The 25,361-nt window shown below is 41.8% G+C and overlaps 6 protein-coding genes across 8 annotated transcripts in view; 2 read left to right on the top strand and 4 right to left on the bottom strand.

Annotated features, from left to right (window-relative positions):
• Window positions 1–25,361, bottom strand: part of snrpa (small nuclear ribonucleoprotein polypeptide A) — a 286,754-nt gene that overhangs the window by 23,566 nt on the left and 237,827 nt on the right. The gene's annotated exons all lie outside the window — the stretch shown is intronic.
• gfm1 (G elongation factor, mitochondrial 1) lies at window positions 474–12,446 on the top strand. Its single transcript, XM_072392381.1, has 18 exons — window positions 474–788; window positions 890–1,042; window positions 1,148–1,280; window positions 1,627–1,831; window positions 2,718–2,834; window positions 2,972–3,122; window positions 3,374–3,528; window positions 3,648–3,732; window positions 3,826–3,963; window positions 4,302–4,403; window positions 4,532–4,588; window positions 4,679–4,816; window positions 6,233–6,315; window positions 10,488–10,650; window positions 10,763–10,907; window positions 11,048–11,208; window positions 11,433–11,486; window positions 11,952–12,446. Exons 1-18 carry the CDS (start codon window positions 558–560, stop codon window positions 12,081–12,083), a joined length of 2,403 nt encoding a protein of 800 aa, XP_072248482.1. The 5' UTR covers window positions 474–557; the 3' UTR covers window positions 12,084–12,446.
• On the bottom strand, window positions 6,404–13,367 carry lxn (latexin). 2 transcript variants are annotated; one of them, XM_072392382.1, is made up of 7 exons: window positions 13,152–13,367; window positions 8,840–9,007; window positions 8,694–8,756; window positions 7,923–8,100; window positions 7,531–7,667; window positions 7,054–7,116; window positions 6,404–6,671 (listed from the first exon to the last, which is right to left on the bottom strand). In XM_072392382.1, the coding sequence occupies exons 1-7, from the start codon at window positions 13,281–13,283 to the stop codon at window positions 6,555–6,557; spliced, it is 858 nt and encodes a 285-aa protein (XP_072248483.1). In that variant the 5' UTR covers window positions 13,284–13,367; the 3' UTR covers window positions 6,404–6,554. The 2 variants fall into 2 exon arrangements, with proteins under 2 accessions (XP_072248483.1, XP_072248484.1); XM_072392383.1 differs by lacking the exon at window positions 13,152–13,367 and adding an exon at window positions 9,241–9,340 and having other exon boundaries at window positions 8,840–9,011.
• On the bottom strand, window positions 14,198–17,500 carry neu4 (sialidase 4). Its single transcript, XM_072392384.1, has 3 exons — window positions 17,164–17,500; window positions 16,146–16,401; window positions 14,198–15,607 (listed from the first exon to the last, which is right to left on the bottom strand). The coding sequence occupies exons 1-3, from the start codon at window positions 17,362–17,364 to the stop codon at window positions 14,550–14,552; spliced, it is 1,515 nt and encodes a 504-aa protein (XP_072248485.1). The 5' UTR covers window positions 17,365–17,500; the 3' UTR covers window positions 14,198–14,549.
• On the top strand, window positions 18,715–21,428 carry wdr53 (WD repeat domain 53). Of its 2 annotated transcripts, none has more exons than XM_072392378.1 (3): window positions 18,715–18,771; window positions 19,508–19,997; window positions 20,104–21,428. In XM_072392378.1, exons 2-3 carry the CDS (start codon window positions 19,509–19,511, stop codon window positions 20,758–20,760), a joined length of 1,146 nt encoding a protein of 381 aa, XP_072248479.1. In that variant the 5' UTR covers window positions 18,715–18,771; window position 19,508; the 3' UTR covers window positions 20,761–21,428. The 2 variants fall into 2 exon arrangements, with proteins under 2 accessions (XP_072248479.1, XP_072248480.1); XM_072392379.1 differs by having other exon boundaries at window positions 19,504–19,997.
• On the bottom strand, window positions 21,516–24,981 carry srprb (SRP receptor subunit beta). Its single transcript, XM_072392380.1, has 7 exons — window positions 24,751–24,981; window positions 24,324–24,418; window positions 24,113–24,190; window positions 23,930–24,012; window positions 23,529–23,665; window positions 23,059–23,113; window positions 21,516–22,347 (listed from the first exon to the last, which is right to left on the bottom strand). The coding sequence occupies exons 1-7, from the start codon at window positions 24,917–24,919 to the stop codon at window positions 22,137–22,139; spliced, it is 828 nt and encodes a 275-aa protein (XP_072248481.1). The 5' UTR covers window positions 24,920–24,981; the 3' UTR covers window positions 21,516–22,136.

Below are 25,361 nucleotides of genomic sequence, written 5' to 3'. Positions count from 1 at the left end.
TTCTTCCTTTTTTTTACTCTGTTTACTGATGCAGTGTTTGAGTGACTCCAATGTTAGCGAAATATTACTCAGGTTATCAGGCTCTCAAATAGAGGCACGTTGCACAGTAGGATATATGAAAATTACACTAATAAATTATTGAATATTTTTTAGGTAATGCAAACAGGTAATACATTGATTTTGAGGTTAAATGAAAATTAAATGCTGCTCACATCGAGCTGATTAGACAATTCACTGTAATGAGACTGAAGTTTTATACATATTTATTACGTATTGCATTATTTATACACTTTAAAGAGTGTGTTCAAGTAGATTTATTGTAATTATTATTTAATGACAAACATTTTGTTTGCCTCAATCTAAGCAGTGTGTATGGTAGTACTTGAAAGCAACATCGGCTCTTCGGTCCATGCGTGTTTTAACGGTCATTTTAAAGTGTATATTTAAATAGGTTGTGCTTTTGTTTTAAAGCAGAGGAAATTATCCTACCAAGTCCTGAAAAACCATGACATTGCCGCTACACTGGGTTTTGGAATAAACGCAAACATTTGTTGTTAATGGACATCTGGCTTTCCGTAGATGCGGAAGTCGTGTTTCACAACCAAGCACCAGGGCCCCGGCGTGACATTCACCGGGGTGTCAGCAGAGTTGGGGTCGCACTGAAGCAGGATTACAGCCACCCTCGACTTCACGGTATTTTTTGGTTTAAAAAAATGAGGTTACTAAAAGCAGGTCTGTGTTTGACAAAAACGCACCTTTTGTCACCAGGAAGCGCCACACTAAAAAAGGTAACATTACCTAACCAGATTATGTATGGAGCTCCCCTATCATCAGATCGCTGCATTTCACAATAACAAAGTATTGATATTCTTCTGCCTCACACCTCCAGGTGCTCATTAACAGCTGTCGGACATGCTCCTCCGGTGTCCACCCCAACGAGAGGATCCGCAACATCGGGATCTCTGCTCACATCGACTCGGGGAAGACCACCCTGACCGAGAGGGTCCTCTACTACACCGGCAGGATAGCGGAGATTCACGAAGTGAGCGTGGGGATGGACAGCGTTTCTGTTTACTTGTAGCCTTTTCTGTCAGGTGAGGCGTATGGTCTGAGCTAATGAGCTGGTTTTCCTCTCTGCGGTGTGAAGGTGAAGGGGAAGGATGGTGTCGGTGCCACCATGGACTCCATGGAGCTGGAGAGACAGAGAGGCATCACCATCCAGTCAGCTGCTACATTCACCATCTGGAAGAACCACAACATCAATATCATTGACACACCAGGTACTCATTTCTCTGTTGTAATTTGGCCAAATACAGATATTTTTCTTATGATTCGTTGGTTTTCAAGACCCTAATGCAGTAACCAGTCAACTATTGGACACTTCAACTATATGATATGTTTCTGATATTATTATAAGCTTTGTTGAACAAGGAGAGTGTAATTGAGCTTGAAGACTTCTTGTTCAAGAGCATTCTGGCCAATAAGAGCTCTGAGAAGGGATTGTTGACGGAATCGGTGACACAAACTTAACGAGTCCAGGACTTTTAATTTTGTGAACAACTTAAAAGCACAACGTAATCACACGGGCAGTGCTGCATTCTAATCCGACCTCTGTTTATTTCACAGGTCACGTGGACTTTACCATCGAGGTGGAGCGAGCGCTGCGTGTGCTGGATGGAGCCGTGCTGGTTCTGTGTGCAGTGGGAGGCGTCCAGTGTCAGACCATGACCGTCAACAGACAGATGAAGCGCTACAACGTACCCTTCCTCACCTTCATCAACAAATTGGACCGAATGGGATCCAACCCCAGCCGAGCCCTGCAGCAGATGAGGTGCAGCTCATACGCCTTTCAAGTGAAGCGCTTCCAAACAGTTACATGCAGAGGGTCGAGTGACGAAAGAGGGAAAAGTTAGGCTTCGCCGTATTATTTTGTTTTATACGTCATATTATTGTTTTTGAATAGTTTTTCTCGTACAACATAATCTCTTAGTTAATCTGTAACCCATAGTTTGAAGAAAAAAAACACAGGGATCCCACATACTGAAACCTCATAAGGAGCAATTCCCACAGTCACACGGCAGAAGAAAACGGCACCTTTTCACATGTGCCATTTTCACATTTCAAGCCAGTACCGATGCGCCTCCATTCCACATCGGTGTCCTGTGAAAACACAGAAGTGATGGGATAGAGTCGCAGATAATCTGCCGCTGTTACGCTTCTGAGCCGTTAAGGGAGGTAGTAACCAAGGCGAAACAGGGTGTGTGTGGAAAGGAAAGCTGGCATCATGGAACTCGCCATTCTGACCAACGACATTGTCATCGCTCAGCTGGTTTACCAATGCCGCCTTGATGTGTGTTAGGACACACCGATGTGGGACTGAGCTGCCAGCGGTGGGTGGGTTTTTGCACAGATAACCGATATGCGAAAAGGGCTGCAGCCGGTGTGATCCTGGTGTACTAATTGTGCATATCTGCAGGACTACTTTACAGCTGTGTCAAAACTGCTTCATTGACTCAGCAGATAGAGCTTGGGTTGTAAACCTCTAAAACAGCTAGTAAACTCAGGAAAAATGACCAGTTTGGAACATTAATATATCCAGAGTTCCCTTTTGAGAATTTTTTGTTAGTGTTTGCTGTAAATTAAACCATAAACATGTCTTCCTCCTGATTTAAATGAGTTTTTCCACACTTTTTTTAATTTAAATTTTTTATTTATAGATCCAAACTGAACCACAATGCAGCATTTGTTAACATCCCCATCGGCCTGGAAGGGAACATGCGTGGCATCATTGACCTTATAGAAGAGAGGAGCATGTATTTTGAAGGGCCATTTGGGTAAGGGACTGTTTGCATAATGTTGTTTTTATCTACACTGAAGCACAAGTTGGGTTGATTTAAGGCAGGTTTGTTACCAAGAATTAAAAGACTGACAGAGATCAGTAACAAAACGATAAAGATTTCCATTCTTACAGTCAAAGCATCCGCTATGACGAGATTCCTGCAGATTTTCGTGCCGAAGCTGCAGAGCGGAGGCAGGAACTGGTGGAGTGCGTCGCCAACGCTGATGAAATCTTGGGAGAGATGTTCCTTGAGGAGAAGATTCCAACTAAAGACGATCTGAAGGTTTGTAATTTCAAAGAGACGAGCTGTAGCAGGTGAACACCGAAGGCAGAAGGATCCATCCTGTGAGCACCGTGCACATCTGCCGAAAGATCTCATGAGAATCCACCAGATACTTTTGATTATACGCCTTTAATTCTGATCATTAACTATGACATTTCTCATTTAAAATCTTCCAAATCGTTCCAACTGCACATCGATTTGGGATCTGAACACCTTACATGATTGAATAAAAAAGATGAATCATCTTCCAGGCTGCGATCCGCAGAGCCACAGTGCAGCGTCTCTTCTCTCCTGTGTTGGTGGGAACGGCACTGAAGAACAAAGGCGTCCAGCCTCTGCTGGATGCCGTCCTGGATTACCTGCCAAACCCCAGTGAGGTGAAAAACTACGCCATCCTCAATGACGAGTGAGTCTTTACAACGGTTTTCTAACTTTCTGCAATAAAATAACAGTAGATTTAAATCAATAGGAAGTTACTTTTTTTTTTTGTTTGACTTGTTAAGCTGTTTTCTTTCACTGGAACAGAGATTCCACTGAAACCTCCAAGATTGAAATGAGCCCTAAAAGAGACTCTGCAAACCCATACGTTGGTTTGGCCTTCAAACTGGAGGTACATTTCTTTTTTTAAAAATGATTGTTTTTATCTGCTTATTACTTTTATGCAACAGGAAGAGTCTGACTCTGTCGTGCTTTGATGTTTCAGGCTGGCAGGTTTGGTCAGCTGACGTACATACGGGTTTATCAGGGCTGTCTGAAGAAGGGAGAATACATCTTCAACACGCGCACAGGCAAGAGAGTCAGAGTGCAGAGGCTTGTACGTCTCCATGCCGATCAGATGGAGGTGAGAACACACCAGTGTACGTCAACAGTTTGTCGGAGGTCACAGTTTTCCATCTGTGGTTTGCAGTTCAAACAGCATGACTGGTCAGAATGTTAAGGTTCCTCTTTTGGCTTAAGTCAAGTGTGAAGATAACAACCACATCCCCTGTGACACCAGAGTAACATGTTTCCATCTGTCTTGCATAAAAACTAGACATGTGGCAATCACATGTTTTTTTTTCTTTTCATGCAATTATTTAAAATATAAAGAATAAAAAGATAACGAAGAATTGAATGAAGTCACCCTCGATGTACTACTGTTATTTCCAAATCTCTCTCATACTGTCCCTGCTTTTTAAGGATGTGGACGAGGTTTATGCTGGAGATATCTGCGCTTTGTTCGGGATTGACTGTGCAAGCGGAGACACTTTTACATCCAAGACTGGCGCTAACCTCTCCATGGTGAGTGAGTTTAGAATTATTAACTGGCAAAAGGCCAGTAAGAGAACAAGAGTCCTGCTAGTTAATTGTCTTTATTCTAAGACACAAGTGGCACCTTTGATATATTTGTCTATATTTCGGTCCCACAGGAGTCCATTCACATCCCAGAGCCTGTCATTTCCATGTCCATGAAGCCAATCAACAAGGTAAACATTTATTTAGTACTTGTTACCAAAGCTTTAAAATCATTTATCATTTCTCAACTCTTTTTTTATTGTCACCTTGTGTTCAACCAGAATGATCTGGATAAATTCTCCAAAGGCATCAACCGTTTCACCAGAGAGGATCCAACATTTAGAGTGCAATATGACACAGAGAGCAAAGAAACCATCATTTCAGGCATGGGTGAGCTGCACCTTGAAATCTACTCCCAGGTACAGTGCCCACCTGTGTAACATCATCCAACAATTCTGTCATTTCATATCTAATTTGGATTTGTCAAAGCTTAGAGCTGCGAGCTTTAACTGTTGTACTCCGTGCCGGATCATTTGAAAAGCTATTTTTCCCACATTATGTCTCTCTAAGGATTTGTACGATTATACTGAAACACATTTTATATTATGTACGGAATAAAATGGAAAAAAATGGTACTTTTGTGAATTATGGTAGCAGGTAAGTGTTGCTGCTTCACTAACTACACGCCACCGAGCTCCATCTGACCTCAGAATGCAAACCTTATTTCCATTAAAGTTGGGAAGTTTTCTAAAATGCATCTGAAGCTTAAGTTTCTAATTTTGTTAATTCATTTCAGTCTCTTATTTCACAGACAAGTCCAAAGGAAATGACTCTCTGTGTCCTCATGGAGCAACTTTGTTGTAGTTAAACAATATAAACAAATCTTGAATTTGATGCACTGAAAACTGGTTGTAAAGGTTGACAACAATTGACAGCATTCTGGAGGCAGATTATATAGTGACTGTTTGTCATAACTGGGCACAGTAGGAGCATCCAGCAAGGAAGCCATTTTCACTCAACACCGATGCATTACACAACGAGGAAGCCATATAGCAACTCTATGCAGATAGACTGTCTAGTTCTCTGGACACGAGCTCATCTCAGATGGACAGAAAGACCGTGGACATGTGTTCTGTGGTCCACTGCTTTTGGGAAAATATGACGTCAGGTTCTGCAAGCCAAAAATGACAAAGACCTGGGTTATTTTCAGTAAAAGGTGAAAAAGCCAGCGACTATGATGATATGAGGTGTCCACTGCATGAGTAACTTCATGTGTGTGACGGTAGCATTGATGCAGGAGTGTGTATTGGATTTTAGAGACACATTGTACCCCAAGGACGATGTCTTTCACAAGGGGGTCTGTGGTTATTTCAGGAAGAACACATCCAGCCATGTTCTGCATAACTCCCCACAGTGTGGCTTCATGGACACAGAGTGTGTGCTTGTTTGACCAGCCTGCAGTCCACCTTAGTCTCTTATGAAGAGCAGAATCAGGCAACAACAAGCATGGATTCTTTATCAGCTAAAATATTGTATTCAGCAAGAATGAAAGCATAATCTTACGGAAATTTAACAATTAGTATCTTCAGTGTAAAAAGTGTAATTAAAACACGTAAAAATCGCGCTTCTTCTCTTTCTTCTCTTAGATGTGTTGCTGGAATTGAAATCTAGATCTGTTTGAATTGAAGTTAGTCTCTGAAGACCCAGGAAATAATTTCTTTGCACTTGTGTATGTTAAATAAGGGTTTGAATTAATAAAATAAACATGTTTTTTAAGATATTTATCATTTTTCCTTCTGCTTTTCCTATCTTTTTGTTCTGCTTTGTTGTTCCAGAGGATGGAGAGGGAATACAACTGCCCCTGCGTGATGGGGAAACCTAAAGTGGCTTTCAGAGAGACAATCACCAGTCCTGTACCGTAAGTCTTTATCTGCCGACACGCGCACACAAATTTGAGGCCACTGTTACTCTGTGTCAACAGTTGAAACAGGCCAAAATACACCAGAAATGGTCATTGACATTTATTGAATATAAACTGCAGCTTTCAGTATTTCACAAGGTTTGTAACGCAATAATCAACAGTGTATTCAGAGTTTTTTTTTAATGCTATGTTTGAGTACAAGATGTTATAATGGCAGCGTTGTGCATGCCAGCATTTTAGTTTGTAGTTGGAGGTTTTTCACAATCGTGGCAGTGAGGCAGCTGCTCCATCTCCAGCACGTTAACGCCCCCTGCAGGAGACCAGGTGAACAGCAGCTTCCAGTGAAGGATTTCCTACATGTTAAAAGAGAAATGTCAGATCAGTTGAAATATTTGGTTGTAAAACTGTGCTTTGTATAGTTTTGCATGATCTCAGTGTTTATCTCTCTAATTTCCTAAAACAGTTTACTGTAAGATGCCATCAGAGCTAAAATAATAAGCCAATACCCAAACAGATTTTATTTAAATGGAATTTTACTTTGATTATTTTTCAAGAAAGAATAGAGGCTTTACACTTTAAAAAGTTGTAAAATGCTAGGAAAAAAAAGGTTTTAAATCAAACGTTTATAGGTATTGGAAGTTAATTTTTCCTTCAGGTATTGGGTTTATATAAAAAAAACAGGCGTTAGGTGCAGCTCTTTCTGCAGAAGTTTCTAAAAAAGAAAAAAAGGTTTACCTGAGACACCAGCTCATGCAGCAGCACGTGACACTGAAACTTTAGCTGTTCGTTCTCAGTTGCCTGCAGCAGATGACGGAAAAAATCAATTCAAAGGGCAGAAAGTTAGTCCAGTTCAACTCTCACAGACCTAATCCTGTAATTGCAGCTTCTTTCATGAGTGTTTTGTCAAAGAAACTCGTCCTGTTTGCCTGATGAATGACTAGATATGAATGTTTTAAAGAAAAGTTTGTGCAGACTGATGGGCAGAGCCAGTTTTTTTTTGTTTTTTTTTTTAGCCTTCAATGTCTACAAATAAAGATCAGATAGACAAACATTGTGCTTCACATTAGGTGTGCATTGGGTCACTTACAGAGAGAATGATCCAGTTTCATTTAACTGAACTTAAGTGCACATTAGCTCTCAAAATTTTACATTTGCGCTGTTGAAAAAATCCAACCATTAACCCAACAGATAATGATGGATTAAACAACCTACCAGCTGTGTGATGTTGGCCACCTGGGCCATGTTGTACAGAGTGTCTTGCGTGGATTCGTTCAGCATGATGGAGCTGGAGGCCACAATGGCAAGGTGCCAGAAAGGCTTCATGTCAGGCTCAATGTGACCGTAGCTATCTGAGGGAAATTAGCACAGGACTCGATTACGTTACATACTTGAAGTATATCTTGTCGTGCGTGGTGAATATACTGTATGATGAACAAGAAAGGACATTTCAAAGTTATGACACTCGTTTGTGTAATGTGAAGGTGGACCGTTGAGTTTCCTAAAACCACAATGTTGAAATACTAAACTGCTCATGATGTGCCGTATCTTGACTTTCTGTGTCAATTGGTAGCAGAAATCTGCAGATTTTCCTTTATTAGACATACCAGGTAAATATTGTGCTGACAGCAGGCTTTGGTTATTCTTGTACTGCTGGTATAAGGCCTCCTCTTGAGCTTTTGTGTCGTTATTAAGGAGCTCCTCGCACGGGGAGGCCTTGACTTGGGCTAAGAGTGACTTCTCCCCTCGTGGAAAGAAAACCTCTGCTGAGCACTTCTGCGTCATCTGGATGAGTTAAAGATGCGGGAGTTTATATAGAAGGAATAGAAGGAAAGGGAGGTTTGATGAGCAAGAAATGGATGGGAGCAGATGTGGGAAAGGTGTTGGTGAGATGAAACCATGGTAGCCAGTGAGTCAAGGTTACACCACAGAGTTAATCACACGAACAAACATTGATGTGGGCCTCCTTTTCTTGTCAAGCCTGGTTAGACCTGCTCACTCTAAAGTCTAGAGATTAGCCAACTGTTTGAACTAAACTGCTTCTGTAATATTGTTGCGTGAACACAGTGCGGCTAATGTTTAAAATGTTGAAGAAGACTGAAGCTATTTAATTACAGACTAATTTAGAAATAAAAAGAAAACCAGATCAGATTGCAAGGAGAAACAAATCTACTAAATGTGTTTTTTTACGACTTGAATCTCTGGACAGGGACAGCGCAAAGATTAGAAATCTAAACAAATTCAGAAATGGAATTAAATCGAGAATAAGACACAGTTGTGAAATCCTTTGAATGAAGCAGCTATTCAGATTTTTCTGTGTATCACACGATGGCTCAAAGTGTGATTTTTAAAAACTAGTAAAAAAGATTGTGTCCTACGTTGCTGATGATCTCCTGCACTGAAATCTCCAGCTGATACTTTCTTCCAGAGTCTGCCACATCCTAAAAGAGAAATCACAAGTGAGCCATAGTTTCACCTCTGCTGTTTACGGAGACTCGTGTGCAGTCGGCGATGTTAAGCTGACCTCTGCGTTTCCACTGTGGACCCGCTGCAGTCCGAACAGCCTGTACGGGGAGCCGTAGCGGGTGTTGAGATAGTGCTGCACCACCTTCGCTGCTCTCTGAGCAGGGTAGTGATTGGGCTTCAGCTCGCCAGTTGCCATCACATTGTCCTCCACACCTAACACTAAATTCTGTGTACAAAAAAGAGGAAATGATGGAGGAAATGAGGACAGAAGCAGGGATGGGCGTCCAGCCCTTAAAGGACTTTGACCCTCTGGTGTCAGCCAGGTGGGGCTGTCTCTACATCCACAAACCAAAGTGGGAAATGGAGCAAATATTGAAAACAAGCTGACTAGGTGTAAAGGTGTAAATAACAGGAGATAGGAGTGGATTAAATTAGAGCCTAATCTTGCCTGTAATACAGTGCTGAGTTCTCAGTGGGTGGAAAGGTTTTCTGTTCCGTGCTCCGAGTCAGCTGCTCCTCATGCAAGTGGAAACATTACTTCCTTGTTCCTTGGACAGCAGAGCTCTTTAGGTCTGCCCCTTTTTAAAGACACAGACAACTTTTCTGTGTCACCTTGTGCTCCCGACTTCAAACTGTTCTACAGTGCTTGTAATGACAGCACACAGAAACATTAACAGTGTAATAGATGGATCCAATGTGCTGCAGCAATTTAGAGCTTCAACTGCAAATTTAGTAGGAAGAAATATTCCGATTTTTATTAACTCAGATTATCATTAGAGGCAAGGTTAGATAAGCTATTATCGCACAGAGGTCATTCTTTTTGCAGCCAGCCATCCCTCTTCTTAAAGTTTATTTAACAAGGGTAACACATTAGAAATGTTACATCCAAAAGGGCAACATATGTAGGACTTTTAGCCATGGCTGTATTATAAAACGTGTCCTTGGTATTCAAGGAAAACAGTTCAAGATAAGCAGAAAAACTAATAATAAAACAGTGATAATACCATACAGGGATCAAATGATAGAATAGATTAAAACAAGAACAGAGACCACACGGAAAGATGCAGGTAAAGAAAAATACATTAACCAGCGTATTGTTGTGAGTTGTATGAATTAGTGTATCTCTGTGTTTGCAGGTTTGTCTCTGTCCAAGCCACCATTTCCCCAGATATTTGCAGCGTTCAACTTTAGCCAGCCAGCTAACTGTTTGAGCTCTGAAAGAAGTTGAGGAATATCTGAAGTCAGAGTATAGGCTCAGCTGGGGTATAGCAGCGCCCCAGCAGATAACCCTTAAGGCGCCATTTGGGCAGCTTGGTGGTGATCAGGCTTGAACCCTAATGCTTCCACCCAGAAGCTTGTCTGTTCTTCACAGGGTTGGATTCAAATTGAAGAACTCTTGTTCTGTTGTTATATTTCAGTAGATTTTCGGTTTTAACTTGTGCATTTATTGAGTCAAATAAATACACAAATAATATAATAACCTCTTACCAACTACCTTGATTAGTGTCCTCACATGTGTGTTTTTGGTATGTACTCATGATGTTGTCCCATCATTCGACTTGTGCATCTGCTTGAGCAGAAACTATAAATTGTTCATAATATCACTTCAGTAGTGTGGAATCTGTTACCAAAAGCATCGACCAGTTTAATCTGGTTTCACTGTCGACGTGCTTCAAAATGTGGCCGTTCTGCTCCTTCATCTATAGGTTCGACTTTACCCACAAGAAGCAGAGTGGCGGCTCCGGGCAGTATGGTAAAGTTATCGGAGTCCTTGAGCCTCTCGAGCCAGAGCATAACATCAAGCTGGAGTTTGAAGACCAGACTGTTGGAGCCAACGTGCCAAAGCAGTTCGTCCCAGCTGTTGAAAAGGCACGTGCAGACAGTCATTTTTCTTCTCGTGCGAACACTAGCTGCTATACATGTGCAGAAAATCTCAATTTTACATTTATTTCATTGTCTCTTTCTTCCCATCATGCCACAGGGCTTCAGGGATGCCTGTGAGAAGGGACCCCTGAGCGGACACAAGATCTCAGGAGTCAGATTCCTCCTGGAAGACGGGGCTAACCATATGGTCGACTCCAATGAGATCTCCTTTATCCGTGCAGGAGAAGGAGCTCTGAAACAAGGTCAGTGATTCTGACTTCTGCTCAGTTCGGGATATATTTCAATAAGCTAAAACACCAAACTACCTAACATGTCAGGAAAGGATTAAGACTGTCATTCAAAGGATATCCTGGTGTCACTGGCTTCATTTTTCTCTCCACAGCTATGGAAAAGGCCAACACGGTCATCCTGGAGCCAATCATGTCTGTGGAAATCGTTGCACCTCAGGAGTTTCAAGGAACAGTCATTGCTGGGATAAACCGTCGCCAAGGCATTATCACCGGACAGGATGGGACTGAGGGATACTTCACTTTGTATGCTGATGTGAGTCCGATTTGCACATTTTTTTTTTCAATCCACAGCATGTATCTTTTAGAGTTTACTTTATTGTTTCTCAATGATTTAAGCTGCAATAATATAATTTCTGTTTTACGTATGAATAAAGTTTTGTTAAATTCACCTGCCGTCCTTTAGTTCAGGGGTTTTCATTCTGTATTCCTACAGCAACATTTGTACTTTTCTCAGTTTTTTCCCGTTTCTTCCAACAGGTTCCACTCAACAATATGTTTGGCTACGCCACTGAACTACGCTCCTGCACTGAAGTAAGTTTCAAGTCACACACCTGAAAAATAATCAAGACTAACTCAGTTCTGCATCTGTTGAAAGGGACATTAACTGTGAAAAACTTCTTCTAATAGCTTTAAAAATGTATGTATTCTGGTATTTTTACAGCATTGAGTAGTGTCTGCAGTCCTCTGTCTATAGCTTTGACCCTCTGTCTATCCTATGAAGAGATTATGAGGCAAATAGAGCTTTAAATCGTTTTCTGCTACTTAAATCTAACTGATGGGAGCTTGTAGTCATTTCTTTAGGTGACTCAAAGACCAGCTGGACGGTGAGAGGATGCAGTTTACACAGGTTTTTAGTGAGGAAAACCAACATGAAGCTGTAGAAATGACACATTTGTGAGGATGACACCTTTACACTGGGTTCAAGGGTTGTAAAGGATCTGAACAATGTTTTTTTTGTTTGTTTTTTCTCATCATATTCCATCTTTGTTTATCCAGGGAAAGGGAGAATATACCATGGACTACAGCAGATATCAGGCCTGCCTGCCAGCCACACAAGAAGAACTTATCCACAAATACTTGGAGGCCACAGGACAGCTGCCTGCAAAAAAGAACAAGTGGAAGAGCTGAAAAGTCTCTGCTTGACTGTTCATTGTTGAACTTTGATTTCACTACCGTTCTTCATCTCTTCACATTTTTGCCCATCATCAGCCTGGACTCCGAAAAAAAAGGCTCAAATCTGTGGAGCCAAACAAAACTTTGACATTTTTCTTTTCTTCTGTGTTTTAAGTCCCCTCCTCCTGTTTAATCCTTGCAGGATACATATTTATTATCTTGATTTTAGCATCATTTGACCTCAACACTGCAACTAGTGTTAAAAATGTATAGTTACAGCAAGCTCAGTGTTTTGACTTGAGCTTATAATGGATTTTGTACTATGTACAGATTGGTCTTGATGTTATGATTGCAACAAAGAGATATACTTCCTGTAAATGTTTTTTTCTTTTTCCTGTAGAAATACCTATTTTGCGCACTATAAGGCTCACCTGATTATAAAGCGCACCCTTGATTATGGGGTCCATTTCTGTACTTAACCCATACATAAGGTGCACCTGATGATAAGGCGTACGTATTACCTAATGTTCTCTGATTGGTTTATCGCTGCCAGCACACGTAGTGTATGTATTATGTCCCTGTGTCAGTGGGACACTTATAAACTGCACATTGGTCTGCATCACCCATCTCAGACTGAAGAACAGGCACTCACTGGGACATGGACAAAAGCATTAATGATGACATTGTAGCCAAATTATATATAGCCGGCACACGAGGCACCAACAATATATATTTATAGCGGACACACGTAGCGTGATGTGATAAGATATAAGGCTTTATCCGAAAGTTCTCACTATCTGAATAAGCCTTATTTGACCTCCTTTTAGTGCACCACCTTCAATCGAAGGAAAAAGACAGAATCTTAAGGACAGTGAACATGTTAAATTGGACACTAGGTGCGGAAAATGGTAATTTGTTGGCGAAAGTCTTAGAAACACGTGTGTAGCTAAAAAAAACAACACATTCTTCTCACAAAGTTGCCACCATGCTCCTGAGTCTGTTGTGCAGCTGATAAAACTAGAAAACAAAGAAGAAAGAAAAGCACTTTCACACCCAGACCAGTCTTGGCTTGTTCCCGCTCACCTGTCCCGTTTCCTCTGCTGTCTCGGGTGTCATTTTGGAGTGAGCTGCTACGTCCGCTGAAGCAGCTCCAGGAGTGGGGCTCCCTCTTACCCCCATTAGCACAGCCAGAACAAAAATGCTCCTGAAACCCATTCCTGTTTCGCTGTAAAGCACAGTTGTGAGAGGAAAAAGAAGAAACAACTTGTGTGAAAGTGACCAGGCAGAGAATGACCCTCCTGTCGGTGTAGAGTTATGCAGTAAGGAAGAGGAAGTGGAGGGGAAGCAGAGCAGAGACTGTCCAGATTCTTGGCACAGTCTGCTTGTTTTCTTACTCCTCCTGTCTAAACAAACTGTTCCACTTTATCTGGATTTGTTCCTCATATCATTCAAATGATTCACTGAAGTTATCAGTGTCCAAATGTTTCAACACCCTCACAAGAAGAAGTTATTAGTTTTGGAGAACTTATCACACAAGAACTGCAGCCTCTGGTGTGATTTATATGCGTTTGACAGGCTGCAGCTTTGCCTCGTCCACCGTGTGTTAGATTAAATGTAGGGCAGTGAAGCTCTCACTGAGCCATGTCCTGGGATTTTGGGGGATTTCTAACTGCAAAAATGATGAAGTTGACTTAAATCCTTCTAGATATGTAAGTTTTTCAACTGCATGAGGACAGATGGGGGAATTTGGTTGATTAAAAGATCATAATCAGACTATATTCCATCATGACTTCCATCATAAGGACAGTTGATATTAAGTGTGAGATTGTGGGTCCTGATCGGAGACAAATACAAAAGTGGAGACGTCACTGGAATTCTTGAAATTGCTGATAAAATGGACAGAAATAAAATAACTGGGTTTTGAGAACCATTTATTGAATATAATGTATATAATATATATTATGGGAAGAATGCCTACAATTCTCTCTACCTTTTCATTGATATTATTAAATGGCTTTTACTTGCTGCAATATGAATCACAGTGAGGGCAGCATCTGATGATTGTTTTCAGGATGATTTAAAGTTTCATTTCTAGTGCGAAGTCTATAAAATGTTAACAAATGAAGAAAATTCATAACGCCTTATGTACAAAGTTCATGGTTTTAAAAAAACGGCTTTTCACATGGAAGAAACACTGTTTGTTACAAGTTATTCTCAAAAAGAGAAGAATCCAAAAGTAGACTATAAGGTTACAAATTAAAACAAAACCTTAGCGTCTGAAATCCATCAACTAAACCCTCAGAAACTGCATTTGCAATCTTTCTTTTTTAACCTTTATGTTACAGGAAGTCCCACTGACATCATAAATGTAATCTAAAACAACAGAGACTGGCTACAGCACAATTAAAGAAGTAACTATTGACAGGAAATATTTACTGGATAAAAGTGTATATATATCTGTACATATATATATATATAAATTCAAGACACAGAGCACATCTCCAACAGCTTGCTCTTCTTTCTTCTGTTCTTCCCACGAGGATCCTGCTGGACAGCTGGTGCACTTTGAGCCTCACGTCTGCATCTTCCCTCCATTTGTAGCCTTTTATTTCCCTCGCTGTTATTTCCCTGCCGTACATCCCCTGGCAAATTATCTATAAGCTCATAAAGGGTGAAGATGCTGAAGCAGATTTCGTCGTAGGCTGTTTTGGTACCGCACTCGAACAGGCAGGCGAAGGCCACAGCCGGCGGTGCTCCGGGTGACGGTGACAGCTCCAGGAAGGCCAGGTCAGAGTAAGCACTGAAACCCTCGTAGATCACCCAGGGGCCACGCCAGCTGTCTGGGTCGCGGGGAAACAGGCTTAGGAACACACCCAGGTCCTTGCGTTCTGTGGTCCTTGTTGGATGGGAGTATATTACCCAGGTGGGAGTTAGAAAATCAGGAGAGGCTTTATCACAGGATGACAAGAGGCTGATGGGGTCAGGAGGCATGTTTTGCGAGGGGGATGCTGAAGTTTTTGTTGACAGTGATGCTACAGAACTGGTATGTGTCAAATTATTGTGATCACTGTTGGCCATACAGGATGTCCAATGTCTGGATCGGCTTGAGTGATGATTAAGACTTTCATATTGATGCAGTGGGGCAGGAAATCCAACAATACTGCCTTGACAACCATTTGGAGGCTCCACCAGCCGCTGCACCAGCTGCCCCTCCTGAAACACGGCTCCATCATCCAGACTGAGGGCCTGCACTCTGTATCCCAGAGGGCTGCGTGCGTTACAATACAACACATTAGTGCCATCCTCTTCGTCTACAGACGCCATCTGACACTCCACACTCTCTGGCGCAGGTATCGCCTCCCCGAAGCGCCAGCTTCTCCCGTGGGTGTCGCTGTGAAAGCAGAAGGCATGAGGAGTGGTCAGGCAGAGCTGTCCGAAGCACTCTTTGCACTCTATGTGATAAGCATAGGCAGGAATGAGCAGACGGCCTGACTTCAGCTGGATGCCGTGGCCTGGGCCGAGAGCGAATGTGGCCCATTCTGTCAGGAGGGAAAATATAAACCAAATAGTCAAACAATACAAGTCTAAAATGCTTGTGAAAACTAACCAAGCAGTTATCCAAAAATTGTGTTCCTTTCATTTATACCCATTTCACCTTGCAGTCCAAAAGCAGTAAAATGGGGCAGAAATCAATGGTATAATCGCCTTTGAGATCAGCTTATTGTGTAATGTTCTAAAAATGTATGTCACATTAATTTTGCTAAGGTTTTGTGGACTTGTATGTGGGTCTTTCTGGCAGATGGGAGATGGGAGATACTGTCTCTTAACTCTCTCTTAATCAACTCAGAGTGACAAGTTAAGCTAAAGCTGGTAAACCAAGGCTCACTATAACCTCCACATGCAGTTTCACATACAAAGAGGTCTGCGGATTTTGTTTCATATCTCTCGCACAAAGACGGATTTAAGTAAGGGATCATTTCAAGCACAGGATGAAGAGAAGGGACAGTGGAAAAGCAGAACCTGAGCAAGCTTTGTTATCACTGCAGAAAGTCTGTGTTTAGGTGAACGTTCACTGACCTTTAATTGTGTCTCCGATGACCCGCTTGGTGAGGTCGGTGACCGGGCTCCAGGTGTCGCCACCGTCCATGCTGGAGATGTAGCAGAGCCGGGTCACATTCTTCCCCGTCACCAGCTGGTAGGACTCCGATGTGTGGCCAAGAACGGCGATGAAGAACAGGAACAGCGTACCTGTGAACTCGTCGTACACCGGACATGGATTCATGGACCGGTGGCCCGGCAGGAAAGCAGTGCCCAGAACACAGATGTCCTCCCACTGCAGCAAAAGGCAGTACAGTAGATGATGGTAAAATAGAAGAAAGAAAAGAAGTAGATGAGGAAAAGCAAGACAAAAATACCTGCAGAATTTAACTTGTGAACACATTGTTCTGAACCACCTTTTTGGAGTTTTATTATTCTCCGACTGTCGTAACTAACGTTCACTAACAAACTTTACACAAATGTATGTGGTCATATGTGATCACACAAGGAGATTTGCATCTAACTGGTAAAGTCACACCATTAAAAACCTATAAAATACTTCATCATGTTTTTTTTTTTTTTTTACAGCTATTTAGTTTGTTTTATTCTTTTCTTTCTTCTCAACCTTACTCTTCTCCTCTTCTCCAAGACCACTTAGACTTGACTGCCGTAATACTCATTTAATGGCCACCTTTTTTTGTTTTTCAGTGCCAAAGTGATTTATTAGTGTAGCAACTGTAGCAACTTTTTTTTTTGTTGCTTCTTGGTTAAACTTGGCAATGAAAATATCACCAACATATGGGATCTGGTATTTTAAACACATTGTGGATGAACTGGTCTTTTGATCTTGGAGGAAATATAGAAAATGTTTAGTTGTAGCAACAGACTGCACTTTATTAAGTTAACATTTGTTACCAAAGGTGCTTATTCCACTTTTAAGTAAATTCAATTTAGACCATTTCATTCTATTTAAAGGTTCCCTTCGGTGAACAGTTTGTCTTGTTTCTGGTAGTAAAACATAGATAAACACACCACTGTTGTACCACAGGTCACTGACCTCCACATAGTTCCTGTAGAAATTTCCTTTCCTCATGACGAGAAGATGAGCCTGAGAGTCAGATGGGCTGAGCCTCTCCTCACAGAAGGCCAGAAATGATTTGAAGTGGGACAAGTAGAGCAAAGCTGGGACTCTGTACGTCACTCCATTCGCCTCCTTGTGGAAAAGCACAGATCTCGCTGGGAAATAAGGCGACCTCATTCTCTCTGCTGTGTGACCGTCTCAAAGTAAATCCAAATACTCTGAGAAAGAGAATCCTTCTCTGAACAATATGAGAAAAAGACCAGTGGCAGAAGAATTAATAAGTTATTAATGTGGAATCATTATGTCAGATAAACCATTGCAGCTTTGTTGGTACGCTTTCCTCTGCCTGCCACACCTCTGAAGCTGTGAAACGTCGTACTGACCAGGAAATAAATTAAATATGATTCAGTGAAGAAAGAGGGAACTTACCTCATATCTTAGACATTACAACAGTACTCACTTTGAATTTAACACTAAAAAAAGAAGCAATCTCATTTAAATCAGCAGGGAAGTGTTGTCAAAATGACTGAATGTCTCAAGTAGATCACAAACTTGGAAACAGCCTGTTGACAACTTCAGCATCCCACTCATTCACACTTGCATCAGCATGTTAATCTGTTTTTTTTTTTTTTTTTTTTTTTAACCAGTAACCTCATAATGTTGCAGCAGTTTAGAACAAACTATCTAATGAACATGTCATGAGCAAGAAAAGAGAACTTACTTTACCAAAGCTCTGTTATGCGAGGGTCCAGAGAATGTGTCCGCACCTGATTGAGGGGTTGACTGTAATGAGTGTGTGTAGTTAGTGTATTCAGATGAGGGTCTGCAAGCTAGGGCCTCTCTATTCACTATTCAGTGTAGCAGAATGGCATGCTGTTCACTGACCCAGAAGTGAACACTCATCAGATCTACAACTTTGGATGAATCAGCGGAGAGCAGCCATTGTGGAAAAGGCCAGGTCAGAGATACACTGAACAGTGATGATGTGCCCCTTCCATGTCTCCTCTCCTCATGTTTCATCCTCTGCAGAATGTTTGGGATCGAAAATGTTGTATTTAATTCTTTTTGTGAGTGTTAATTAAATTAAATTACATCACCTCTTCAATTGACCTGCGAGTCAGATTTGATCAGTTCAAGAGTATTTCAGTCACACACATTCTCCATATACTCGAGTATACTCGACAGATGTGTACTCGACACACATTGTGGCCAGCTTGTGCACAAATACCTGTATTTTTATGTGATGAGTGACTTCCACACGATTCAATATGGTCATACAAACCTGTGCATGTTAAATGATAAGTTGCATCAAAATACACCCTGAAATTAGCCTCACAGGCAATGTGTCAACCAAATAGTCCACATCAATTTATTTTATTAATACACTATGTTACACGTATTAACTCCCAGAATAGAATTAAAGGAGCTGTTTGAGTTAAAAACACCCAGATTTCAGACTAAAAGTCCGCCGCTGCACACCGCAGGCTAAACTCGGGGAAAAGATAAACAGAGATATATGACGTCAAAAACAAGCGACCCAACTCCACATGGGAACCTGCTGAAGTTTTGCCTTTACTCGCTAAGGTAGTGGAATGATCCGATTGTGAATTTAACAGTTGTTTCACACCACATATTATCAGTTATTTTAAATTGTGAGATAAATGTCAGAGTGTTTGTAATCGCTGTTAAAGCATCAGCAGGACACGAAGGTGCATGTTAGCATCCAGGCTAACAGGTTAGCCGCAGAGCTCAACTGTTGGTTTGACATTTGATTTATGTAGGAGTAGCTTTTTTAAAACTAAACTTTCTTGTCGTGCTATTGAAACCTCACAGAAAGCTTTATCCTTTGCGTTTAAATGAATTCATATCATAAAAGAGAAACCCACCAGTTAACACCGTTTGGTTAAATATCTACGTACAAAGCACTCGGATGTATTCCTGCTGACATTTGGTCTGAGATTTGCACCACCACAAAATAAAAATGCAAACCAGGTTCTACCCATGAAGTTGTATAGTTCATACGGTCTAACCCTGCTCGTCTAACACCAATTCAGTTTATCTGTAATGAGGAAATAAATCTGCATTCAGTTATCCTTTTTGTAAGAATATTTATGTCAAATAAGTCTAAATAACTCAAGACTTATAGTGATAGTGAGAACTCTGGTTATTCAGACACTTAATATTGCCTGTCTGAGGCAAATGTTGAGTTCATGTCTATACATTGTACATTAGGCTGATTTTCTGGCATACTGAACTTGGTTTACAAAGTTTGAAACCGATGAAAATCTCATGTTTATCTTTTTGTTCACTTAACAGTCAGTATGGCCAGGCAGTGGTCTGACGGCCATTCCACTTCCATACTGTGCACCGGGGCGTCTTCAGCCCCGGAGGGTCTCCTTGCTTCGGGCTCTGAGGGGGGAGAGTTGACAGTGTGGAGTCAAGAGGGCGCGATCGTCGGCCGTCTCACTCTGCCTGGAAAAGAGGACATCACCGGTGTGGCGTTCTCACCCGCAGCTCTGAGCCAACTGTATGTGTCGCACGGAGACACAGTGAGCGTCCTCGACCCCAGGAACCTGAAGGTCCCAGCTCAAGAATTTCAGGGTGCAGGGGAGGAGGAGATCAATGCTGTAGCACTGAATGAGACGGGTTCTGCCCTGGCATTGGCTGATGACTCTGGGGCAGTGAGGGTACTGGAGCTACCTGGAGGAAAAGTGAGCAGGACTCTGCGCAGACACACAAACATCTGCTCCTCTGTGGCTTTCCGGCCACACAGGCCCAATAACCTGGTGTCTGTCGGACTGGACATGCAGGTGAGGGAAAGGAGAACTAAGAGTTTAACAGGTTGTATGCTTAGTACATTATCCGCTTCTACACCAACGTCACAAGTGACAATAATTCTCCCCCTTGTTGTTTCAGGTGATGCTGTGGGGTCTGCAGAAGACCCGCCCTCTGTGGACCCTTAACCTCCAGGAGCTGGCAGAAGATGACAACGACCATCAGCAGCGCCCTGGTCAGCTTTTCAACCCACCACTGGCCCACTGCGTTTCTGTAGCCAGCTGTGGAAACATCTTAGGTTGTGCAGCAGAGGACGGAAAGGTGCATCTGATGCGGATCGGCAGCGGCTCCAAACTGGAACAGCAGGGAGCCCTGAAGGCGCACAGTCAGGGAGCCTCACAAGCCCATTTCATTAGCTTCCTTTCTCACCCTTACTGGCTTGTCACAGGAGGAAATGACTGCCAAGTCGCCTTATGGGACCTCAGTAAGCACCCAGTGATGGCTCCAGAGGGAAAAATACCAGCGTCAGCACCCCAGCGTCGGAGGGGTAAGAGCAAGGCAAAGAGGAAAGAGCAGTCTCAGGATAAATCAAAGACCCATCAGAAGGCCGAGGCAGAGGGGGAGGATGAAGCAGCAGCAGCAGAGGAGGAGACAGAAGAGAAGACTGGGCCTAAACTGAGCATCAGCCACGGGGACAAGGTGAACTGGCTGTGTCCCGCTGTGCTGAAAGGAGAACCGAGTGTGATAGTCTCAGATCAGAGCTCCACTTTGACTGTTTATCCTCTGTCTCAGCTGTAGGTTCACACACTTTACAGCTTGTTCTTATGTTTTCAACATTGTAAAACTCTTTGGTCTTGCCTAAAACTTTGGTTACAAGCCATTTTTTTTTTCTTAAGAGAATACACTCCGCTGTTTGAACTGGTGCCATCATCTGCAGATATAAAACATCCCAGAAAGCAGCAACAAAACATAAAAGAAAAAAAAAGTGATTTGCGCAAGGGCTCACACAGTATTTAAAAGGCTAGATGATATATTTTTGCATGTGTGCGGTCCTTTAAAGATGTCATCCTTAGAAATAAGCTTTTTGTCCCACACTGGATTCATTATAGTTTCATGGACTGTAAAACTACCACATCTGACAGAAGAAATATGCATTTAATGTTTAACCGAGACTGCAGTGCTTTTCATAGAGTGAAATAAAAATGTTAAAAAACTCATTTCACACCAGACAGAAATCAAAGCACTGACTTAAGGCTTCTCCAGAAAACAGTGATACTACACAGCAACACGTCTGAGTTGCTTTGCGGTTCGTCCTCTGGGGAGCGATGGTGCTGTTTTTAAAAAGAATGCAAAGCAGCATCTTGTTAACCGACACCCAGCTAACTCGTGACGGAGAACTCAAGCGTGTCTTGTGCACATGTTAATGATTAAATCCTGTTTGGTGCTCGTGAGCCATTAAAGACTGAATCTGTCACATCTGTTCCAATCTAATCTGTGACCCATTTCAGTTTCTTAAACTCCCAAAAAAAAAAATAAATTCTCTCAGACACAACCACAATTAATTCATATTCATTGCAGATATACCGTATTCACAAAACACTTTCAAACAATTGAACCATTCTTCTGCAAACAGCAAACACATTTCTGGATGAACACCAGAAGAAAGGGAAAAAAAATGAAAGAATAAGGCACCAGACGGACAATTTAAGTTAATGAAGAAATGCAATTCACGCCTGTCTATTTCTGCTATTTCACAATGGAGTCTACAGCTCAGACAAGCTTAAAATAAATCTGATGATTCAATTTCTTGAAACTACAAACAAACAACATAAGCCTTTAGCTGTATATTTCCTACACGTGCCAAACAAAGCTCCAAGATTTACACCAAACAAGTTTTTGCTCCTGCTGAGCAGCTGTGCATCAGTTCTCATGTCCATAATGTTCACAATGGCTTTGTTTAGCATGTGGGATCAAATGTTTTTTTTATAGTTTAAATCCTTTTATGAGCTGCACTGATAGGTCCTGTTGAAATTGAGTTTAGAGGCTGATGTTACGCGGACACCAATGGGCATTTGTCACCACTGTTCTGATTGCCGAGGCGACGATGGACGTTCTGATCTGAGGTTTGTGCCTTTAAGGCAAAGTTGTGCACCAAGGGTTTTAGATTGTGGATTTCATAGTTTAGCCAGGCTCTTCTCCAGGCTTTCGATGTCTGCATCCCCCTCTTCACCCTTGCTGCCGCGAGCGCTGCACTCCAGGAACTCCACCTTCAAGGGCAGCTGGCTGAACTCAAAGTCCTTGCCCTTTTTCCCCAGATACAGACCGCCGCCCACCAAACCATCCTGAGAGCTCAGAGCCGCAGAGCGAGTCACTCTCAAGGTGTTCCTGAGACAGCAACAAAATCACGTTTATAGACATTCATTGGACTACTGTCACAAACCTACAAGCTCAGTTTTAATTAGATAATTAGCCGTTTGCTAAACACATGGTGTAAAGCTCAGCCTATGAATCCAGTTTAAACAAATTTCAAAGATATAGCAACATGCCCGATCTGTTCTGGTGCACCTGTATTCCGTACAGGATTAAACAGGGCAGGACCGTTTCCACTGATCTGTGATCAGCCTTTGGCCACAAGTCAGACAGCTCTGCCATAACCAATGTATACTGAGACTGGGCTCAAGCTACACAACTAGAATGCATTTCGTACTAGTCATCGACGCAAAATCCACAAATTGAATGTAGTTTTGCAGATAACATCAGCTTCAGAGACTGCATTTTAATACCAGAAACAAAGCTGTTTTGATTTAGTTGATTTAGTTAGATGAAGCCTAAACCTTCAGTAATGTGGGTTATCAGTGTACAGGAATACACCCACATAGCTCAGAAATACACTAAAATCTGGGCTCAGCTGAAAAAACACCTACATAACAGATCAAATAACTCAATGACATCACAGCTGTTACAGTAACTAACTGAACATAAGACAATTGCAACAATATGTGCTGAAAAAGCGAATGGGAGATAATCCAAAGATAACAGTAGCCTAGTAAATACTCTCAGTATAACGGAAAACAAATAATAGCAAAATTGACTTACATTTCCTTTTCCAGCTGCTGCTGAATCAGTTTAGCAGATTTTGCCATGGTGATGTCTGTCAAAATAAGGAGAAGAGTAAATGACAGGGCCAGAAAACAGGTGAGCAGCATATATATTTAGTTTATATCCAAAAAGAAGAGCAACATTCAAGCTAGTTCAGTAACAAACTCTGATAAGTAAATAAACAACTAAATCAATTCAGATATATTTAAGTGGCAGTGGATATAGAGCAGGTACTGGTGTACTAAGAGGTGCAGGTTTGGCGTGGTTGGGGGTGACTGTTTAAGAGATTCTTGAAGGCAGAGGGGTGCGTCCCCGCTCTGATAGCATTTTGTAGCTCATTGCAGCGCCGTGTCATGACACATAAAAACAGGCTACATTGAGACAGTCTGGAGAGCGTAGGCTGAAAATGAAAAGATGACAGAGAGCCACTAACTAGATCATTTTTACCGTAATAACGGTTGCTTAACCTTGTTTGTTGCATGCCACCAGGAGAGTTGGAGTATTTCTGGAGATCACGGTGTCCGTCAACAGCACATACAGAAACTCTGCCACATCCCTCACTTCCTTCTGGAAGATGGCGCTGTCCACTACAAACACAATTGCCCTGGAGAGATTTTGTATCATTTAGAAACCTTAACAGACTAAGGAAAACTGGATTTTTCTTTAAACGTTCCAATAAAAATAAAAAATAAAAAAAAGACTATTCTTCCGAAGAAGTATTAAACCAAATGACAAGAAACAGAACACAAAATGGTTAATCAATGTGACATATATGACAACAGCCAGCTCAGAGTTAATGATCTTGATAGCACAAGAAGTAAGACATAAACAGATAAATATACAGCAGACAGGCATGTCCTGTTCTCACCTGGCTGCAGACTTGAATTTCTCCAGGTATTGAGGACGGAGACTGTCGTGTCCTGGCAGGTCTATCAGGGTCCAGGTGCTGCCCTGGAGGCAAGATTAAGAAGGGACAGGTGTAAATCACGTTCAACATCAGGTGATAATGTTATACAGAGCCGGTTTTGTTCAGCAGCAGTTCCTAACTCACCCTGTCATTTTTGGTTTTGTATGGAGCACTGCTGTCAGTGATGGAGGTTTGTGTCCGCTTAAACTTTCCAGACAGTAGCTGCAAAAACAAGACACTCACAGTCACTAGGGGGGAAAAATAATTATAAAGACATAAACAAGCAGCAGCAGCGTCTCATCAGCTACGAGCTCAGTGACGGTCAACGTGGCTATGGCTACCACGTTTAACTCACCCGGCTAAAAAGGAGGGTTTTCCCAGAGTCACACAGACCAACAAGCAGCACGGCGCTCCGGACAGTTTTGCTTGTAAGAAAGTACTTCAGAAAAACTAAAAGGGAAAAGACGATCATTTATCTGCACGACACCCGTGGTTGTATATAGACCAAACAATACATGTAAAGATAGCCTGACTTCCTGAAGCTGACAGCTGTTTTCTTTAGCTTAGCATTTAGCTTCCCGTCTTGCTAAAGTCATTTATCGTCTTGTCTTTGAATAACACATTGCCTCATTGCGAAAACATTGCATATTATTAATACTAACCCCAAATAGCTCTCTGACAAAACCACTTTCCATCTGCAAAAACACTTTCAACTAACTACGCTAAGCTACATGCTAGGCCTAGCCCGCCAAGCTAACTAAGTATCAAGGCTAACTTCTTACCACAGGTGATGACAACCACCGCCAGAGCCACAATAATGCCAATCAGAAAAACGGGGTCCTGCTCTTCAACTTTCTGAAGAAGAGATTCAATGTAAGGTTCAAACGGGTTTTCTGCCATCTCCGTGTCTGCTTTCTCTCCCATGTTTCCACCGGTGCTGCCTGCATCCATCAGTCCGTTCAAGCTAATCTGAGCTGGGACACGTCTCCTTCTTCATGTAAAGCCTACAGGGAGCGTGCGCGAACACCAGGGGGCGCTGCCGGGCTGTACGTTCCCATTCAAGCCTAATCTGGGCCCGAATTTGTGGAGTTCTGGTATCGCTATTATGGAGCCTAAAATATTTTACATACTAAATTAAACTTAAGCGATAAGCCAGACTTAGTCTCAACTACATGTTCTTAATTTAGAAAAATAAGACTTTATGTGAGATTATCAAGTAATATTTATTTTTTTTCGTCCTACATAAAAAATATGAGATAGTAGCCAACTATCAATCTAAAATTTGGCGTTCAAAATTAGCAGAAGAACATGTAAAATAACATTTTTAAGATAACATGCTGATATTTGGTATTCAAATCAAGTCGATGCAACATTTCATTGAAATGATCTCGTT

The sequence above is a fragment of the Leuresthes tenuis genome, unplaced genomic scaffold (assembly GCF_036924035.1).
Source record: "Leuresthes tenuis unplaced genomic scaffold, fLeuTen1.0.hap1 SCAF_9, whole genome shotgun sequence".
Lineage (NCBI taxonomy): Eukaryota > Metazoa > Chordata > Actinopteri > Atheriniformes > Atherinopsidae > Leuresthes > Leuresthes tenuis.
Note: the sequence above shows the minus strand (reverse complement) of the source record. Positions and strands in the feature narration are given on the sequence as shown.

Bases quoted from the DNA above. Each gene is read 5' to 3' on its own strand.
- gfm1 (XM_072392381.1), top strand. From the start codon at position 558: ATGGACATCTGGCTTTCCGTAGATGCGGAAGTCGTGTTTCACAACCAA. The intron at 4,404-4,531 runs GTGAGTGAGTTT...TCGGTCCCACAG, and splicing joins CTGGCGCTAACCTCTCCATG to GAGTCCATTCACATCCCAGA. The intron at 10,651-10,762 runs GCACGTGCAGAC...ATCATGCCACAG, and splicing joins TCGTCCCAGCTGTTGAAAAG to GGCTTCAGGGATGCCTGTGA.
- lxn (XM_072392382.1), bottom strand. From the start codon at position 13,283: ATGGGTTTCAGGAGCATTTTTGTTCTGGCTGTGCTAATGGGGGTAAGA. The intron at 9,008-13,151 runs GTGAGCGGGAAC...TTTTGTACACAG, and splicing joins CAGCAGAGGAAACGGGACAG to AATTTAGTGTTAGGTGTGGA. The intron at 8,101-8,693 runs GTAGGACACAAT...TAACTCATCCAG, and splicing joins TGCAGGAGATCATCAGCAAC to ATGACGCAGAAGTGCTCAGC.
- wdr53 (XM_072392378.1), top strand. From the start codon at position 19,509: ATGGCCAGGCAGTGGTCTGACGGCCATTCCACTTCCATACTGTGCACC. The intron at 19,998-20,103 runs GTGAGGGAAAGG...TTGTTGTTTCAG, and splicing joins CTGTCGGACTGGACATGCAG to GTGATGCTGTGGGGTCTGCA.
- srprb (XM_072392380.1), bottom strand. From the start codon at position 24,919: ATGGATGCAGGCAGCACCGGTGGAAACATGGGAGAGAAAGCAGACACG. The intron at 24,419-24,750 runs GTAAGAAGTTAG...TTTCCCTTTTAG, and splicing joins GGTGGTTGTCATCACCTGTG to TTTTTCTGAAGTACTTTCTT. The intron at 24,191-24,323 runs GTGAGTTAAACG...TTGTTTTTGCAG, and splicing joins AAACCCTCCTTTTTAGCCGG to CTACTGTCTGGAAAGTTTAA.
- neu4 (XM_072392384.1), bottom strand. From the start codon at position 17,364: ATGAGGTCGCCTTATTTCCCAGCGAGATCTGTGCTTTTCCACAAGGAG. The intron at 16,402-17,163 runs GTCAGTGACCTG...CTTTTGCTGCAG, and splicing joins TCTACAGGAACTATGTGGAG to TGGGAGGACATCTGTGTTCT. The intron at 15,608-16,145 runs GTCAGTGAACGT...CCCTCCTGACAG, and splicing joins CATCGGAGACACAATTAAAG to AATGGGCCACATTCGCTCTC.